Source organism: Mytilus galloprovincialis, chromosome 7, assembly GCF_965363235.1.
Source record: "Mytilus galloprovincialis chromosome 7, xbMytGall1.hap1.1, whole genome shotgun sequence".
NCBI classification, from domain to species: domain Eukaryota; kingdom Metazoa; phylum Mollusca; class Bivalvia; order Mytilida; family Mytilidae; genus Mytilus; species Mytilus galloprovincialis.
In genome coordinates, this window is record NC_134844.1 from 96,903,308 (window position 1) to 96,923,627 (window position 20,320).

The window sequence follows — 20,320 nt, forward strand, 5'->3', positions numbered from 1 at the left end:
ATTACAGAAGTAATTGAGTCAAATTGGGGAACCATCTTGTCCTTTTTGAGCATAATACATCATACTGAAAAATATGTAATTAACACGTTATAGGAATGTGATGCGTCCAAAGGGATTTTCTGGGTTTGCTTTCATGGGGAACGCTCAAAGTAAAATATTTGAAAGTCAAAGACTGATAAGAACCGAATTATTAAATAGCTATAAGACCAAATAGAATCGAATAAAATAGCCAAATCCATCTGTCTGGCCTGCGTGACGTATTTTCATCCCATTTATGATGACCATGTTGTCAGTATGTAATATATAAACCTTAAAAACACACTATATGCCACATATAATATAAAAATATAAATACAATTGAAGCAGTCAATTGTAATAATTACTTACAACACATAATGTATGTGGTGTCATTTCCATTTCTCTCAATCCGTTGTCCAATTCTGTGAATCGTATTTCATCATTCTCTTTTAAATGCATAAGTGTCAAAAATTTGACAATCTGAATATTTCCTGGGTAATTGTCTTCCATGTCATTCCATACCATCTCTTCCATTCCAAGATGGAGAGCCAAATCGTGAAGCATGCGTGTCTCACAATTAACAGACAGACGAAGCAACTCTGTGTTACTTGGAATCTGAGATAATGCATCTTCACTCAAACCTAAACATGATTTAAAAAACATAAACTTTGTGAAGATAGAATGTTAGTATACTGATAAATGACGAGATAACTATTCAACATCAATAGCTATTGGGTACGCAATATTAGCAACATATGCAGTGACCTTATTCTAATTTCTGAGAAACTATGTTCACGAAATACACCTAAATATATTAATTTAAATGTTGCATATACTTTATTTGTTGACAGCAACCGTAGACAATTAACTTATAAAACATTTAGGATATACTTTAGTAATTTACAGCAATTAATCTTGTAAATCTTGAAAGGTACTAATACATGCAGCTTCGGTAATTGTAATTGTAATATAAAGGAGAAGGTTTAGTGCCATTAAAACATTAAATCCCACTGCAATTGGTTGCACCTGTCCTAAGTCAGGAATCTAATGTTCAGTAGTTGTTGTTTGTTGATGTGGTTCATAAGTGTTTCTCATATCTCTTTTTAGCTCACCTGGCCCGAAGGGCCAAGTGAGCTTTTCCCATCACTTTGCGTCCGTCGTCCGTCGTCGTCCTGCGTCCGTCGTCGTTAACTTTTACAAAAATCTTCTCCTCTGAAACTACTGGGCCAAATTAATCCAAACTTGGCCACAATCATCATTGGGGTATCTAGTTTAAAAAATGTGTGGCTTGACCCGGCCAACCAACCAAGATGGCCGCCATGGCTAAAAATAGACCATAGGGGTAAAATGCAGTTTTTGGCTTATAACTCAAAAACCAAAGCATTTAGAGCAAATCTGACATGGGGTAATACTGTTCATCAGGTCAAGATCTATCTGCCCTGAAATTTTCAGATGAATCGGACAACCCCTTGTTGGGTTGCTGCCCCTGAATTGGTAATTTTAAGGAAATTTTGCTGTTTTTGGTTATTATCTTGAATACTATTAAAGATAGAGATAAACTGTAAACTGCAATAATGTTCAGCAAAGTAAGATTTACATATAAGTCAACATGACCGGAATGGTCAGTTGACCCCTTTAGGAGTTATTGCCCTTTATAGTCAATTTTTAACAATTTTCATAAAACTTCTAAATTTTTACTAACATTTTCCACTGAAACTTCTGGGCCAAGTTCAATATAGATAGAAATAATTGTTAGCCGCAAGAATGTTCAGTAAAGTAAGATGTACATACACATCACCATCACCACAACACAATTTTGTCATGAATCCATCTGTGTCCATTGTTTAATATTCACATAGACCAAGGTGAGCGACACAGGCTCTTTAGAGCCTCTAGTTTTTTATATAGATTAGACTGTTGTTTTTTCCCGTTTGAATGGTTTTACACTAGTAATTTTGGGGCCCTTTAATTTTATAGCTTGTTGTTCGGTGTGAGCCAAGGCTCCGTGTTGAAGACCGTACCTTGACCTATAATGGTTTACTTTTATTAATTGTGACTTGGATGGAGAGTTGTCTCATTGGAACTCATACCACATCTAACTATTATATTTGGTAATTGTAAACTCAGATGGTAAAAATCCATTACTCTTCCACAGATGTTCCAACCTGATATATATTTGAAATATAATTATGTGTTGAAAACAACTATCAGCACTAAGGCATGTCAAGCATGGTTTATGACATGAGATATGAAATAGGATATTTTCATAATTTAAATGTTAACTCTGGTCAATAATATGCAAGTGCAGAGAGATACATAATACATTTACCTGGACAACTAGTATCACACTGCTTTTGTTCCTGTAAAATAGAAAATAACTCTACATTCCAAGTGTTTGCACAATTCCATGTAGACAATCTACTTGCTTATTGGTCCACAGCAAATATTTCATTTTGTAAAATGTGTGAAATTAATGACAAAGCACACATGATGAACAAAAATACAATATTGTCAAATGCTAAAAGTTACCACAAGCAATGTCAGGTAAATATTACAAATATCAATCTGCTACTCTACTTTACACTGAAAATGGTTTAAATAAAGAGATGTTATAGCAACATTAGCATCAGTTTGACCCTCTGTCATTCGTCCTGTGCTGTTTAGTTACTATCATACCAACATCAACAAGTTTGTACAAATATAAATTTGTCTCTGAATATATAAATAAAGGCAACAGTAGTATACCGCTGTTCAAAACATTTTTACATAACAACTTTTAGAGCTTGATATGTGACATATATTTTGCTAATTGTTGAAAGCCTTACGGTGCCATATAGTTGCTGAATTCTACGTCATTTTGGTTTATAGTGGTGAGTTGTCGCATTGACACTCATAAAGCATATCTTATTTCTTATAAAGAGTTGAAAGTTTGAATGTCTAACATTTGAATGCAAATTCTGAAATAAGGGAGCTTAACGACATATGCACAGGCTTAGAAATTAAATTATAAATTGCACTCAGTAAAAGTGAATACATACCCTTTTCTTGTTCCAGATACTCCAGCTATTTTTGATGTTTTCACCGTGTTCACAAATACATTCCTCAGTGTCTGAAGCCATCTTGTTTTCCGAAATGAAACAGTTTAATTTCGAGCAGGAATACTCGGTGTGGAAGGGTAACTTGCTGCTGGCTTTACAATGGATGGAAGACTGATAAAATTCGGAAATTCTCTCTAAAGTAACAAACAAACAATCCCGAACACCAGTGGCTATATCAGGTATTATCAAACCCTTTGAGCGCTTGTGGACTAGGTGCAAAACGATCTTATTTCCTTCTACACAGACAACAATATCATGCTCTTTATCAAATGATAACCCGATAAACCCAGAAAACATAAGTTTCCTTCCATGGTATTGCTTCAATGTCCACATACTGAGACATGCGCATATGAGACGATTTGGTAAAGCTGGAGGTATAATGGTTCCTTTGAAAACAAAGGCCAAACTGAGAGTCCTTTCTGGCGTACATTCTTGTGTCAAGTAATCTGTCTCATTTCTTTGTGTTAGCATACAGGGTACAAAGAAGTTTTCTATTTGTAGGCGACTTCCGGTTTTTGTATCATATCTACGCTGTTCAGATACGATATCTAGGTGTATCAGCATATCAAATATGTACTCTTTAAATGGTAAAATCTGACGGAATTCTTCTTGCTCCCAAATCTGGTAGAGGTCTACTTTTCGTATCATTCCATTTTCAGACATCTTTTTGAAGGTTTTCCTTGTTTTATCTTCTTTTGGCCAGAATTCCACATCTATGTCATGAAAATAAACAAATGTTATCTTAAGACATGAAATATAAGTCAAGCATATTGATAAGGCTCACCTAGAGCAGCACAGGAAAACAAACTAGTCTTGTTAATTGAATTAAATGTCCTATTGCAAAACAAATTTTTATTCCTCATTATGTATTCAAATCAATTGAGTATAAAAAATGAATATTTTTCATTTGGAAAAATATGACCACAAACAATTTTGAAGGGTTCTGCGGAACCCAGTGTCTCACCTACTTTTGCTGTTAATCGCAGGCCCAACACAAATGAGGAAAACAATTAATATAATATTCCTCTCTAAACTATCTTTTTATTATTAGAAGCTTCTGTCCATGTTTGATAAAATTCCAGTATAGTTTTAATAAATGTTTTAAAATTTTTAACTGCAGACTATATAATGTTAACTGTTAGAAAAACTAAGTCCATTTACAAGTAAAATACAGAAAAACAAGAATAAAATTTTAACAAATTTTTTTTCTAGCTACTATCTTTGGATAATAAACAAGCTTCTGTCAAAGTTTGGTGTAAGTATAAATCCAGGATAATGTCAGATAGTTATTAACATTTTAAAAACTTTAACCATAGAGTGAATATAATTTTTTTGTAAAAAAAACCAACTTCTGAATACTTTGTAATGATCATAAACAAAAAGTAAAATCACATAAATACTAAACATAGAAGAAAATCAATTTGGAAAGTCCATAATCACATGGCAAAATCAAACAATAAAACACATTAAAAACAAAAGCTTCTGTCCAAGTTTTGTAGAAATCTAGGACAGTTGAAGTTTTTGTGTGGACGTAGCACGCGTCTGGTGTATACAAATATTTTTTAACCTGTTACCTTTGGATGGCTATTATTTGTTTGTTTCTCTGTCCTTTATTTTTCCCCATTTATCTGCTTATTTATTGTAACCCTGTCATGTAATGTTGTCATTTTAATGTTATAATTAACACTGCCATTAAAGCGGGAGGCTTCGCATTCCACAAAATCAGATTCAACCCACCATTTCTTCATAAAATGCCCTATACCAAGTCAGGAAAATGGCCATTGTTACATTATAATTCGTTTATGTGTGTGTTACGTTTCGGTGGTGTGTCTCTGTTGTGTCGTTGTTCTCTTAAATTTGATACGTTTTCCTCTGTTTTAGTTTGTAACCCGTATTTGTTTTTTTCTCTATCGATTTATGAATTTTGAACAGCGGTATACTACTGTTGCCTTTATTTAAGAAAGTTATCGAAAATTCCAAAAACGTTTACCACAGGAGAAATATTTGTGGAGGACGACCACGACAACGGAATGTAGGATCACTATCTCTCGCTTATTCGACAAAAGTCCAAGGCTCGACAAAAAGGCATGCACATGTATTCAATAATGTGTGAACTGCGTTTTGTACGAGCAACATAAATGACAATGATGGAATGTGGTTTGAATGTATGGTTCAATCAAAACTGCTCCTTTTCGTGATGGAAAATTAAATTTATTTAGTAATGAAGTCCCTAACCACCTTTTTGCATTTTTCTGAATGATTTTGTTGGGTTTAATAATCATTGGTATACTGTAAGTGACTGTTTATTTGAAGGCAGATAGTCGTTATTAATTCTGATTGATTTTGTTGGGTTTAACAATCATTGGTATACTGTAAGTGACTGTTTATTTGAAGGCAGATAGTCGTTATTAATCCAATATATGGTTGTTTTCATTAAATTTCAACTTTGGTAAATATTCAATATATTGGGTAGAAGACAATCGTATAGTAATGATGCAAGTGATGACGAATGTGTTACCATTATGACAATAACCTTAATATATTACGCCAAATTTCACTTCAGAGTTACAAAAGATGATACTTAGCAGTAACTTATGTTGACACTTTGTCAGTCAATTGTTGTCCTTGATCTTAATGTTATGTTCATTTTTTTAGTTGTTTTTTTTTGGGTAAAGTTAACTACTTCAAGTATACTAGTATTCTAGTGGAAACTTTTTTTTTAAGAGTTTGACTTGATCTAAATAAGACATTCCATTCGTTTTGGTAAAGTTTTAGTTTTATTTTACAGAAATTGTATGTGATATTTCAACAACTGATTACTGGATTAATCGCAGGCAGTGTAATTCTAATAGATAAATAGGATATTAACTTTACAAGGAATTGATGTTCCATTGTTAAGGTTTAGATTTCTGGGTGAGATTTCTTTCTCCCAATACAACTAGAAAGTGAGTAGAGTTACATTTTTGACATTGGCAAACAATACTCCCTTAGGTGTAAGAGTTGCGGTATGAATATAACAACGACATATTGTCTCAAAACATAATTGTGTTGGTACTAATAATTTAAAACAGGGTAGGAATACTTGCATTCTAAAAGTTTGGTGAAGCATTGTTTTAATGAATTTTAAATTAATAAGTTAGGTAGTTCTATACTTATACCTAAATATTCTAGCATATTTATTATCTGTTTCAGTTTAAGCCAACAAAACTTTTTTTCTTCAAAATTTGCAATTGTGTTTTTACAAAACAAACGTTAAAACAGACATCGTTTTTCAAATTTTTAACAACAGAATAAAACAAATGTGTGCACTTCAAAAATATTAACGCTGTGAGGAAAAAAGTATAAATGTTTTTAAAGCTCTGACAAACCAACAAGAACATTTGTATAGGGCACTGTTCAATTGTCCCAAGTGCTTTTAAAAATGGCTGATCAACAATATTAATTTTGGACATTTTGTTTGGACATTGGCAAATAATACTCCCTTAGGTGTAAGAGTTGCGGTATGAATATAACAACGACATATTGTCTCAAAACATAATTGTGTTGGTACTAATAATTTAAAACAGGGTAGGAATACTTGCATTCTAAAAGTTTGGTTAAGCATTAACAGAATAAAACAAATGTGTGCACTTCAAAAATATTAACGCTGTGAGGAAAAAAGTATAAAATTAATGTTTTTAAACATGCTAAAGCTCTGACAAACCAACAAGAAGATTCGTATAGGGCACCGTTCAATTGTCCCAAGTGCTTTTAAAAATGGCTGATCAACAATATTTGGCATATTGTTTTTTTAACCAGCAATAGCATCACTACTCAATGAAAATATATACACACCTGTAATGAAAGATCTCATAACTTCCACCATAAGAAGGGGACTTATGATAACATTATCTCTCAGCTGTGGTGTGTCAAAATAAACAATCTTCCCAAGAGAGTGTTGATAATGAAGGAAATCAGTCAGCTGCTCAGGAGACAGGACAGACACCTCGCTGATGGCATTTAATTCTTCAACTTCAACCAATGACATAATTTGTTTTCCTTCTGCTACTAATTCGGCGATCTCGAGCTCTAGTGGTACACATGCATTAGGCATTCTCTCTCCCCAACATGGGTGGCTGAATGTTAGCTCTGTGATTGTTTTCTTTAGAACTTCTATTTCTGGGTCACCTTGATCTTTGGCATTGACAAATATTAGAGGCTTAAGGACCAGATGATGTTGTCCCTCGTGGTCTTTAAACAACTCCTCAATTCCATTGTAAAGTTCTTCACGTCGTGCATCAACATTCTCCTATTAAAATATTAAGAGTTGCCATATAAATACATATAAATGAGGCTTAAAGAGCATGTATCGCACACCATGATTCATGTGCATCTTCAATGATGGAATAATCCAACTAGACTATCATTAGATTTATCGTAAATTTTCAGAATAGATACATCTACTCTTAAAGGTTAAATTTCTCTAGAATACTTACATTCTCAAAGTTTTGTTAATCATTGTTTTAATAAATTTTCAATTAAGAAATTATGAAGTTCTATAGTTGTATGCTGGGTCGATGCCTCTGCTGGTTGACTGTTAGTCCCCAAGGGTATCACCAGCCCAGTAGCCAGTAAATCAGATTTTTTTGGTGTTATTAAAATTTGCTGTTACAAATTGTTAGAAATTATTATAAATTAAGGAATGTATCTCCCTCATGCGAAGCTCTGATTCCTTTAACGAATTTGGCTTAACTTTTTGGACCTTTTGGATTATAGCTCTTCATCTTTTATTTAATCTTTGGATTTCAAATATTTTGGCTACGAGTATCACTGAAGAGACATGTATTGTCAAAATGCGCATCTGGTGCAGGACAATTGGTACAGTTAATGTCATTACTACCACTGGGTCGATGCCTCTGCTAGTGGACTGTTAGTTCCCGAGGGTATCACCAGCCCAGTAGCCAGTACTTCGGTACTGGCATGAAAATACAGATTTTTTTTTGGTGTTATTAAAATTTGCTGTTACAAATTGTTAGAAATTATTATAAATTAAGGAATGTATCTCCCTCATGCAAAGCTCTGATTCCTTTAACGGATTTGGCTTAACTTTTTGGACCTTTTGGATTATAGCTCTTCGTCTTCAATTAAGCTTTGGATTTCAAATAGTTTGGCTACTAGCATCACTGTAGAGACATGTATTGTTGAAATGCGCATCTGGTGCAGGAAAATTGGTACAGTAAATGTCAATACTACCACTGGGTCGATGCCTCTGCTAGTGGACTGTTAGTTCCCGAGGGTATCACCAGCCCAGTAGCCAGTACTTCGGTACTGGCATGAAAATACAGATTTTTTTTTGTGTTATTAAAATTTGCTGTTACAAGTTGTTAGAAATTATTACAAATTAAGGAATGTATCTCCCTCATGCAAAGCTCTGATTTCTTTAACGGATTTGGCTTAACTTTTTGGACCTTTTGGATTATAGCTCTTCATCTTCAATTAAGCTTTGGATTTCAAATATTTTGGCTACGTGCATCACTGTAGAGACATGTATTGTTGAAATGCGCATCTGGTGCAGGAAAATTGGTACAGTTAATGTCATTACTACCTCTGAGTCGATGCCTGTGCTAGTGGACTGTTAGTTCCCGATGTATCACCAGCCCAGTAGCCAGTACTTCGGTACTGGCTGGCATGAAAATACAGATTTTTTTTTGTGTTATTAAAATTTGCTGTTACAAATTGTTAGAAATTATTATAAATTAAGGAATGTATCTCCCTCATTCAAAGCTCTGATTCCTTTCACGGATTTGGCTAAACATTTTGGACCTTTCGGATTATAGCTCTTCATCTTTCATTTAAGCTTTGGATTTCAAATATTTTGGCTATGAGCATCACTGAAGAGACATGTATTGTCGCAATGCGCAGCTGGTGCAGGAAAATTGGTACCGTTAAAGTTATTGTATCTAAATGTAAATCTTTCAAAATATTAAATATTTTTTTTAGTTCAAACTAACGAAACCTTTTTTGTGATTTTACAAAACGAACGTTAACACAGACATCTTTTTCAAATTTTTAACAACTTGCTATTGCATTTATTTTTGTAATTTACACTGTATAACCAGCTTTTGGAAACACTAGTAAAAATAAGTAACATTATAATGAATCGTCAACAAATCTAAAACAGGGCTATTAATAGCATAGTACCCAGTACCCAGTATTTCGGTATTTGCGTGAACATACGGATATTGTATATTTTTAAAATTGTAGTTATAAAAGATTAGACTTATTTTTAAAAAAAGAATGTATTGTCCTCGTGCATTCATTCTACAGTTTTGGCTGCATTGTTGGTCTATTTTATTTGTGTATTATGTTTTGGACTTTTAAACATTTTGGCCTCTTGCATCCTTGAAATGTATTGTTGAAAAATGCATCTGGTGCAGTACAACTAAATGCTAAAGTTTCTTACTGACAACATATTCGTTGAAATAAAACTTACTCAAATACAAACTAACTTTAACATATAAACTGAGCAATTGTTGTAGTCAATAGACCATTACTGAGAATGGTGTGGCCAAATGAGCTCAATGAAAATGAGATATATCAAATTGAATATTGATTATTTACCTAATCTACTAGTGGTTCTTCATATTTTCTACTATATTTAATGGCCCCGTAATCTGGGGTCTGTTGTTCAACTTGTCGTTAGTGCTAACGACTCGTTAAAATTTCTTAATCATTCGATTAAAATTAATCATATGGTTAGTGTGTTGTTCAACTTGTCGTTAATTTTAACGCGTCGTTACAAATGCTTACACTGTCGTTAAACTTAATCGACCTCTTTGAGGTGAATTAAATCTTAATCATATGATTAAGATATCAAAAAATGGCTGCCATTGATATGTTTCTACCAAGAGTTAGGAGAGAAAAGCATTACAGAGGTTTTAATCCATTGAATAAAGATTTTAGTGATGAGGAACTACGACAAAGGTACAGGTTTGGACGAGAAAGCATTGAATTTATAGCCAATGAGTTGAGAGCAGACTTGGAGAGAAATACGATAAAAAGAACAGCCTTGTCAGTTGAAGAGCAAGTCATGATTGCCCTTCGTTTTTATGGGAGTGGAAGCCAGCTGCAAGTGGTCGGAGATACTATGGGCTATGACAAGTCTACTGTGTCACGAGTAGTCAGAGATGTTACCGACGCCTTGGTAGATAGGAAAGACCAGTACATAAAATGGCCTACAGAAAGACAGAAAAATATAAACAAACGTGCTTTTTATGAAAAAGCTGGGTTTCCTAATGTTATCGGGTGTATAGATGGGACACATGTACATATACAAGCACCTATCGAAGATGAACCTGCTTATGTGAACAGGAAAGGGTTTCACAGTATCAATGTCCAGGTTATTTGTGATTCTCAAGGTACGTTTGTTTTTTTTTCCTGCGTTCATATTCGAGGACGATAGAAAATCTGGTTCCTTCAGCTATTTCTTGTCCTTGCTCGACAAGGTACAGAGAATAAGTCTTCATAAGAACGACAACTCAAATGGAAGCTAGACCAAATCGTCCCCACATTTTCAACTATCAATTCGCCCCACTCTTAAACACTATGCCATTCGGCAATTAAACGTGATGATATAATCACTAGACTGATAATATTTACTTCATAGGAATAAATACAATTTCTTTTTATATTGTATAGCTACGTTTGAACGTTTTTATAAACAGTTCACATTTTTTTCTAAAGTACGAGGTGACCCTTCTATTTTCTTGTGAAGTCAGATATTGGGTTTATTATACATGTAATACATCTATAAACTGTTGATAATTACAGGAGTTATTACTTTTTTTTTAATTGCACCCCCCCTCCACACATACTTTTGAGAAGATATGACATGAGCCAGAAATAGGCAGTACTGTTCAGCTTAAAAAAAAACAAGCAATCATGTGGAAAACGGCACTGACAGATCGACGTTTCGCGCTTAACTTTTAGACCACCTTATTATTACATGTCAACTATATAAGATATCATTTGTCCAGAGACACACAATAAACATGCCGTACCTTGAAAAATAATGGTTTAGTTTGATGAGTTGTTACTTGGATTTTGGCACTCATACCACATCTTTATATATCTATATGATGCACTTGTACAAAATATACCTTTAGCAGGTGCGTGAAATAATCTTACAGTACAAGGCTGTATGTCAGATCGCCACCTATAGCACTAAGACTGGAATTATTAAAATTGCTTCAGCGAAATTACTGCCCTGACAAAAACTAGTTAAATTACCTTGAAACAAGATCAAGTTCGCCCTAACAAATACAATGCATACAATACAATATAGAAATAATATGCAGTATTGCGGAATAATTCTGACGACCGTTGTTCACTAATCTTACCAAAATACTGTAGCACGCTCCACCGAAATAACTGAAAACTCACCCGATCTATGATATATTTAATATATATATATATTATGAAACAATATCACGCATGCTTACTTTTTGCAAATACTCCTGTACCTACCAACACTTCATAATAAATTGCTTACCAGAAAACATGCTATCACAGGTACACCCCACCGAACTTTTGACAAGTTATGTTAAAATAATTGTATGCTTGTTTCTACTAGACCTTCCGATATTATGGTGTAGTCGGTTTTTATCAAATAAATTACTTTGAATCGACAACGGAATAAACAAGGAGTAATGCTAAAATCGTGAAAATTGAACTTGACCTGTAACTTGTTATGATAAAAATAATTACACCAAATATCAATCAATATTTTTAACATGTTTAAGCATAAAATAAAAAATGGAAAACTTATTTGCTCGAGTGACGAATGGACAGACGGACATACAGAGTGCAAACCCAAAGCCCTATTTGACTTCGTCGGTAGGGGACTAAAACAGTTTTAGAAAAGTTATGAACCAAAACTAACGTCTGCGAAAAGTCTAACGTTTGATACTGACAAATACTCTGGGAGCTCATTTATAAAATTGAGAAAAATCAGCGGGCTGATATAAAAAAGATGTGGTATGATTGCCAATGAGACAACTGTCCACACACAAGAGACCAAAATTGCACAGACATTAACAACTATAGGTCATCGTACGGCCTTCAACAATGAACAAAGCCCATACCGTATAGTCAGCTATAAAAGCACACTACTTTGCGAGACTCCAGACAACACTGGTGAGGTGTCAGAAGATTCTCCTTCCAGAAGTAAACAATGCTGTCATTCGAACAGAAAATTTCTAAGCCAGTTTATTGATGTCCCTCTTATACCATAATGGTCGATCTTGTAAAGTAGTCAGAGGCGGATTTAACGGGGCGCCCAGGGGGTCAGGGACCCCCTTTTTGGGAAAAAAAATGGTTGCTTATATAGGATATCATTGTAGCGTGACTGGAGCGGCCCCCTCTTTGGTTAGTCAGTGGGCCCCCACTTTAAAAATTTCTGGATCCGCCACTGGTAGTCGCCTATACAAGAACGGACAATGAAAAAGCTTGTCAGTGCAGTACCCCATAAAAATACCTTTAACACAAACGTTTTTTAAGCAGAACATTGTGTCAAACGTTAGGAATATTTTAAACTTCAACCATGCGTTTAATTACAGGAATGATAACGAATGTGAATGCAAACTGGCCTGGATCTGCACATGATGCCCATGTTTTTAGAACGTCAGCAGTTGGAAGGTATCTTGAAGATAACTATCAAGGCATTGAACAGGGACTGTTGTTGGGTGATAGCGGATATCCATGCAGACCTTTCCTGCTAACACCACACAGGCAACCAGCAAACAGAATGCAGGAACGCTTTAACAGAAGTCATTGTTCTACCAGATCTACAGTAGAAAGAGTATTTGGAATTTGGAAAAAAAGGTTCCACGTATTAGGGTCAGAGGTAATTCATCTCTTTACTACTTCAATAAGTTTACAGATCAATACTATAGGTGATTTCCCCAAAACTGCAATAGACTAGTAATAGGGAAACATTAGTGGACCACCTAAAACGCTACCACAAGTAAAAGTCAGTGTTCCATTGTTCCGATATATAGGTCAGGGGCACATCCAGGATTTTAAAGATAGGGAGTTCAGTCTTGAGTTTTCGAGCTGCAGAGCCAGTAGAAATTTAATTTTGAGTTAAAATCATCGAAATATTCTTTATTAAGCTGAGGACATTCCATGATTTACAAATTTAAGGGGGACGCACACTAGTTGCGCCTCCGCCTTAATTCTTCCCCTGTTCAGTCATTATGCCAGTACAATTGTAGCCTCTAGCTGTTGTCATGCATGTCATGTTAGTTTAACACAATGTGTTTCAAGTAAATGATTGAATGGTATGGTTTCAAATGCTCTAAAACTCCTGGTATGTGTTGTTGTTTCCTTGACATTTATATTATAAATGTCTTAAATATAAATGTCTTAAGCAATTGTTTACTGGCAATAATTCGAGGCCAAAAATGAAAGGAAAAAAATAATCCAATATCAGGGTCATAACATGGAATATGCTGCTACAAATTCATTTATTACATTAAATTGTCTTAATGGAGTAATTTTAAGCTTGTATATGATTTTAAAAAAGGAGCAAAAAAAACTGCCTTTTTCTGTTTCTATTTTTTCAATTGTTTATTCAATGGAGTTTAAAACTTATTTGAAAAAGTTTATGTGTATTTCAGATAAGAATGAAACCAGGAAAGGCCTGTAGGATCATCACTGCATGTGCAGTATTGCATAACATTGCAACTCTTAGACTTGAACCAGATGTTGACGGTGAACAGGAGGAAGATGTCCAACCTGTAATACCTGCTTATGTTGGAAGACAAGACGGACAAGGGATTAGAGATCACATTGCAATAAATTTCTTTTCCTAAATTTTGTGTTTATCATTTTATAGTACTCATCAAGGTTTTCGTGTTGTCTTTACACTAAATCCGTTGTAAAGTAATGATTAAAAATGTATGCTGGGAGAACATGATAATTTAAAAATAGTTGAAACTATAGCTCTTGATCTCATAAACTGCGAATACTTACTCTCTTAATTCGGTGATTTGTGTGGGTTTTTTTTATATGTTAATTATGATTTTGTAGATGGTACCAATCTTTTGAGTTTAGGCAAATTGTTGTTAGTGTACTAATCTTTTGAGTCAGCCCATTGAAAATACTTTTGACAGGTTGTGCTTATGTTGTGCTGTATCATCACTGTCCAATTTTGGGTAGAGGGTTGTGGGTTTACAAATAATTAAACCCCGCCACATTATCTGCTTGATTTTTTCCACGTCAGGTTATATATAGTTTCCGTATTCATTTTTTGGTAAGTTGAATTGTTCTGACCTTAATCAGCCAATTTTTTTTTTTTCTATTGTTGGAGATTTGTATCAACTTCATTTAAATTTGAGTGGTGGATACATGTAGTTTGCTATCTTCTAGTTAGTAAACAACACCATTTCATTTCTTCAACAATGAACTTTAAATCATGAAATCTCAAAACATAATTATAAATAACTAAATAAATAACTAAACCAAAGATGTCAGTAAAGCCATCTGAGATGATGACAGGGTATAGTCTTGACCAGTAGTAACTTTTCTAAGTAACTCAATTTGTAGATGTAACTTCTGTTTGTTCAGCTTTTGCTCTTCTAATTGTCCTTTTAGCACTTGGGCTTGTAATTCACGGATGTCATCGCTACTGGTTTTGCGTTTTCTGGATGTTGGCAGTACATGGTTACAATCAACAACTGCAGTCTTAGTTGATACTGGTTTACTGGGTAAAGTTGTTGGAACAGAAGCAGCTGATGTTGACGGCTTAGGGCTTGGAGTTTCAGCGACGGTGTCAGTGGTGTCGGTGGTTGGACTGGCTAAAGGAGTTGTAAACAAGTCATCATCGCTGTGACTTGTATTGTGTGTTCCTGAAAATGAAATGATACAAATTTTAGTATATACATTATTGTACCTAAATAAAAATTTCCAGATCAGACAGGAAAAAAAGAGACAAAAGTAAAGATAAATAGATAGAATAAGAATAAGAATAATAAGAATAAGAATAAGAATAAGAATAAGAATAAGAATAAGAATAAGAATATTTTATTATTCCAATGAAGGGCCCTTGATGGACAGCATAACATGTACACATAGAACAATACATCATGATTTGAAACAGAAAAACACTTTTATATAATAAAATGAAATATTTTATATAATAAATAAGAGTTATTCCTCTTTGTACTGGTTATCTTTTTGTTTTAAATCACATTTAATTATTTACGATTGATATGTATGTAAGATTAGATGTGTTGTTAGTGTGGTTGAACTTTGTAATTTTCATGATTTATATACTCTTTATAGGCCCTTTTATTAGGAATAAATATATTGAATTTGTACGGCCGGTATCCATCAGTGGGATACTGAGATATTCATTTTATCTTGCTTAATTTGTTTGTACATATTTAGATACACATGTGGGTTTTTATCAAAGAGAATAGAAATAACAATAGAGTTAAGTTTCGGTATACATATATATAATTGGTTAATGTTATTTATTTTCCTCCATGTCTTATATTGTTTCATATAAACTCCTAAAATCGGCCTTTCATGGTAAATAGTTAATACTGAATTACACGGTATTTGTTTTCCTCATTCTGATGGCCGTTTGGTTAACATATAACAAATTTTCTGATTAAAATGTTGTTGGTTTTTTTTTAATTTGAAAGAATAAATACAACTGAACGATGAAAGTGCGTGTGCGTTAAAATAGGGTACGAGTTAGCAAAGGTACGAGTTGGCAATGTGATATGAATCCGATTGGTCCAAGCATTCCCGGGTACCAGATTTTAGAACAGCAGCAGAAAACACACACAGGCGCACGTTTTAAAGCTGTGAATAAATATGAGGAACTGAGGAGTCCTGACATATAAACCCCTCTTAAGTATGTTTGATGTCCCATTAGAAGTGTGCACAGTTCGTATTCATGCATTGATTGTCAAATTCAGTATAATTTCAGCGACCATGCTTGCGTTATATAAATAGAAATTCCAGACGGGGTGAAGGTCGTACATTTATCAAAAAAGACTAGGGGTTTTCCGGTAGACAACGTTTGCAGACGGCGAAATGTTTATGTTTATATTTGATGAAAGTTAATACAAAACTATCATTAAAATTCAATAGTTATGGAAGCTCTTAACTTTCAATTTATTTACCTGAAATAAATATGTCTGTTTCAAGTCCTCCATCAATTCCCGTGAAGCTTGAACTGTCCTTCATCAAATCGATCACAGCCTCAAATTGTGGAGGGATAGGCTTAGGTGGTGGACCCTCTCCTGTTTTTGAAACTTCCCTCCTTTGCTCCGTGAAAGCTTTCTTTGCTTTTGAAACAGTGTTCCTCCACTTATCCCTTATCTCATTTCCAGTTCTGTAGGCAACACCCAGGGAGTTTACTTTGACTGCAATACAATCCCAAATCTTTTTCTTTTTTTTATTTGTAATCTCATTACTATGCTTCTCTTGTATAGTGGTATTTACTTGCTTCTTCCTGTATCAGGTTCTCTTCAGCAACTGAATATTTGGTTTTCCTGAGTCGAGGGAGCTTTGCAGGGCAGGGATTATCAATGGTCTGGTCAGCCATAATTATTATTGCAGAACAGGAAGTTGAAGAGGCCCTGACTTACAATGCATTGTGGGAGGCACTTGCTAATTACCCAAAATTAATCATATGATTAAAAATTAATACAGTGATTAATAAATACAATGATTAAAATAAGTTGAGCAACACAATTTAATCATTGTATTTACTAATCATGCGATTAACTTTTAACGACTCGTTAAAATTAATCATATGATTAGTTTAACGACAAGTTGAACAACAGACCCCAGATCTTAAGTGTACTACCTACAAATCAATAGGGATCTTATTCTTTCAATTTGTAATTTCACAACAATGCAGGTCAAGTTGATACATATGGTCATGACATCATTATGTAAGCATAATATTTTATTAGGCAAATTTGTACACACTATTAAAGTATTACAAATAGCAATAGCTCACTATTAAAAAGCTAACAAGATATCGCTTACCCTTGATACTTTATCCTTGTGAGTGGCAACAAACAAGATCTTAGGAATGCCTGCATATACAACCTTACAATAGGTCAGGATGGAATTAACCCAATATTGCAAGAATACTGCAAAATAAAATCAAATCGGTTGTAAAAGAAGTATAAAAAAGTATATACATTCTGCATTTTTAAAAGTTGTGATCCTACAAAAGTTTTGCATTGTCTTTTGTCTTGTTAACCCGTTATTGAAAAAAATAATGAAAAAATTAAAAAATGACACCTGCTATATCTAAAAAATCTATAGCTCTACCTCAAATATAGAAAATGTCAGGTTAAGGTTCTATAATCAAATTTGACAGCTTTATTTGTATACATTAAATTTGACCTGTTCAAACTCGACCAAATCACTACTTTACCAAAATGGATGTCCGAAATTATTTTTACATGTAATGTCATCCCCCTACTTACTTTTTTTATGCATAAAATATAAGGAAATAAATTTAACAGGTTGTATGGAAACCATTTGCAAGTTAAACACTGTCCATATTACATGTAGGGTCTATATTTAACTGTGTCCCTTGTCTTGATAACAGATATTTAAGCAAGGTAATATAGTTGATAAGTAGTCTACATTTCCTAAGATTTATTTTGATTTTTTTTAGGAAGTCAAAACGGAAAACTAAAATATCAAGCATTTTTTCAAGAATTTGATCTTATTTAAATATTTCATATTAATTTTGACTAATTTTAATCAGTTCTAAGAAGGTAACATTGTATATAAATTTTAAATTCTATGAAATAACTGGAAATATGGATACAAAATGTGGGTTTCTAACGATGTATGTTGTTCAGTACAGATTCAATAATACTTAAATCATGTAGTGAACAAAGTTCCATAACTCTGGAATTATATCATTTGAAAATTATATAAATCAAAAAGAAGCTTTATTCCTTCAATTAAAACATGCGTAAAAGAACTGATAAAAAGAAAATTTGACTTTTTTATGAAATGTTGATGGATCAAACTACAATATATCATATGCTATGATTTGTCTAAGACAGGTTAATATGAAAGTGTTAGGTTTTGGTTCAGGCAAAGCAACACCTTCAAAATACCAACGTAATGATCTTTAGTCTTTGGGTCGATATTTTGAGAAATCAGTATTTTTTTTAAATTATCACCTTGCTGTTATAGAAAGATATAAAGATACCCTACTTGCATTATCGGTCAGTTAATAAACATGCTTATTACCTGCTGGAGTTGGAGTCATGTGTTGCCCTGGAAAACACATCACATCAGGGACCTGTTCATGCAAATCTTTGCTCCCATCAAATACCACAAGAAACAATGCACGGAACGTCATGAAGGTCTGGTGTGTTGTTAGATAAACATATTGTCCACCAAAGTCCCAGAAGATAAGACGTCCAACTTTCATCTTATACTTTCCACTTTTGAGGACCTTTTCCATTTTCCTTCTTATTTCCTCTTTTGTCATTCTTGTTCTCATTTTGTTTTCCATCTGTTTTACCGTGAGAGGCACATTGGAGGATTTTGTAGGTGGTAGAGACTGTGCGGTTGCAGCCTGCTCTGAGTGCAAAGAGGAAAGTGTGGCTTTGGTATAACCAGTTGGGCTTGTATCTGAAGTTTTGTTGAATTTTACGGATTGTTCACTTTCCTCCTCTTCTTCCAGAGAGGTCATTAATACTTTATTATACACAACATCCAGGGCATTATAAGAGTCTGAAATTATATTTAATACATCATGAGCAATCCAAAACAGCTGCAGACTGTCAAAACCAAGTAAAGAATGTAAGAAAATTAGAATTAAGATAAAAATCATATCGTATCAGGTGTAACACTCACATAATGATATTAACATATTTCAAAGAGAGTCATAGTTTAACTGATTGATTGATGACACTATTGATTATGGAAAATAAATGTTAATTCATCGCATAATTTTAACATTTAAATTCCATTTCAAAATAGAAAATCTTAACATCCTTCTAATAAGATTAATACTGATGTTCAGATTTTCATACACAAATAAGATTTTATATTGAATTAATACGGTGCGTGAATAGAAGGCACAACATACAGTGTGCTACTATTAATTCAGTGCTTTAAATAAAGGCAACAGTAGTATACCGCTGTTCAAAACTCATAAATCCATGGACAAAAAATAAAATCGGGTAACAAACTAAAACCGAGGGAAACGCATTAAATATAAGAGGAGAACAACGACACAACACTAAAATGTAACAAACACAGAAACGGACCAAGCATCAGACGAAATCCCACGAGTATAACAAATATAACATCATTAACATGTCTGCTGATAGTGAGGTTAACCAAGTAGCACTTTTTTGAAATGTGGTCAGATATTTCTACTTATGCCTTTTCTCACCTGGATCTATAAGAATCCACTCTTGTGTCTCAACGTCAAGGCCACAGCGACCTTCAACGAGAGAAATGCCGTCAGTCGGCTGTCGACCATCTGGTATACAATCTCCAGTTAACAGCTTTACAAGAGTCGACTTCCCAACGGAAAACTGGCCAGTTACCATGCATCTCATATCAAATGATTCATAGCTGCCCTTCCCTAATAAACGATTTAACATGGCAGACTGTTGCCCTTTTCCGATGGGATCTGAAAAAAAATTTTGAAATTTAAATTTCGTTATGTTTGAGGATAAAAATGTATGCATACACACACTGGAAGATAATTTCTCCACTTTTTGTCCATGAAACTGGACAATGTCAAAGACAAATTTTCTTCATTTTGAAAAACGTTTTGTTTTAACAAATTTATCTGAAGGCGAAGTGTACGTAATTAAACTACACAACAGATTTTTTTCAAATTTCACATATGAATTCTGCTTGTAAAATTACACCAGAAAATGATGTTTTTTTAGATAGAAATTAACAGCATGACGTGCCAAAAATACAAAGGATTGTAGGGAAAATTATCAAAATTAGCAGATATTTTTACATTATCAAGATATTCTATTTTGTTGGTCAATAGATTTTTTTAAAATTGATATACGATTCAAAAATGAAAGACGAATCCACCTGTGCAAAGAAAGTCCTTAGCAACCATGCTTAGTCTAGTTTTTACGCTACTCCTTATTGAAGTTTGTTTTTTTGACCGTGTGATTACTCATCTTCATATG

General features: G+C 33.8%; 2 protein-coding genes across 2 annotated transcripts in view; both read right to left on the reverse strand.

The window, feature by feature from the left end:
- The window catches only part of LOC143084044 (uncharacterized), a 41,715-nt gene that overhangs the window by 12,405 nt on the left and 8,990 nt on the right, over positions 1–20,320 (reverse strand). The window contains exons 3-9 of the mRNA XM_076260462.1: positions 19,555–19,797; positions 18,399–18,887; positions 17,166–17,272; positions 6,951–7,404; positions 3,057–3,829; positions 2,348–2,378; positions 388–659 (exon numbers count right to left, since the gene is read on the reverse strand). Coding sequence (XP_076116577.1) covers positions 388–659; positions 2,348–2,378; positions 3,057–3,829; positions 6,951–7,404; positions 17,166–17,272; positions 18,399–18,887; positions 19,555–19,797 — 2,369 coding nt within the window. The remainder of the gene's footprint in view (positions 1–387; positions 660–2,347; positions 2,379–3,056; positions 3,830–6,950; positions 7,405–17,165; positions 17,273–18,398; positions 18,888–19,554; positions 19,798–20,320) is intronic.
- LOC143084096 (uncharacterized) lies at positions 14,572–16,766 on the reverse strand. The gene is made up of 3 exons (XM_076260503.1): positions 16,760–16,766; positions 16,292–16,534; positions 14,572–15,004 (listed from the first exon to the last, which is right to left on the reverse strand). Exons 1-3 carry the CDS (start codon positions 16,764–16,766, stop codon positions 14,613–14,615), a joined length of 642 nt encoding a protein of 213 aa, XP_076116618.1. The 3' UTR covers positions 14,572–14,612.

Excerpts from the sequence above, each read along its gene's own strand:
- LOC143084096 (XM_076260503.1), bottom strand. Across the intron at positions 15,005-16,291 it reads AACAGACATATTTATTTCAG|GAACACACAATACAAGTCAC; the intron begins GTAAATAAATTG and ends TTTCATTTTCAG.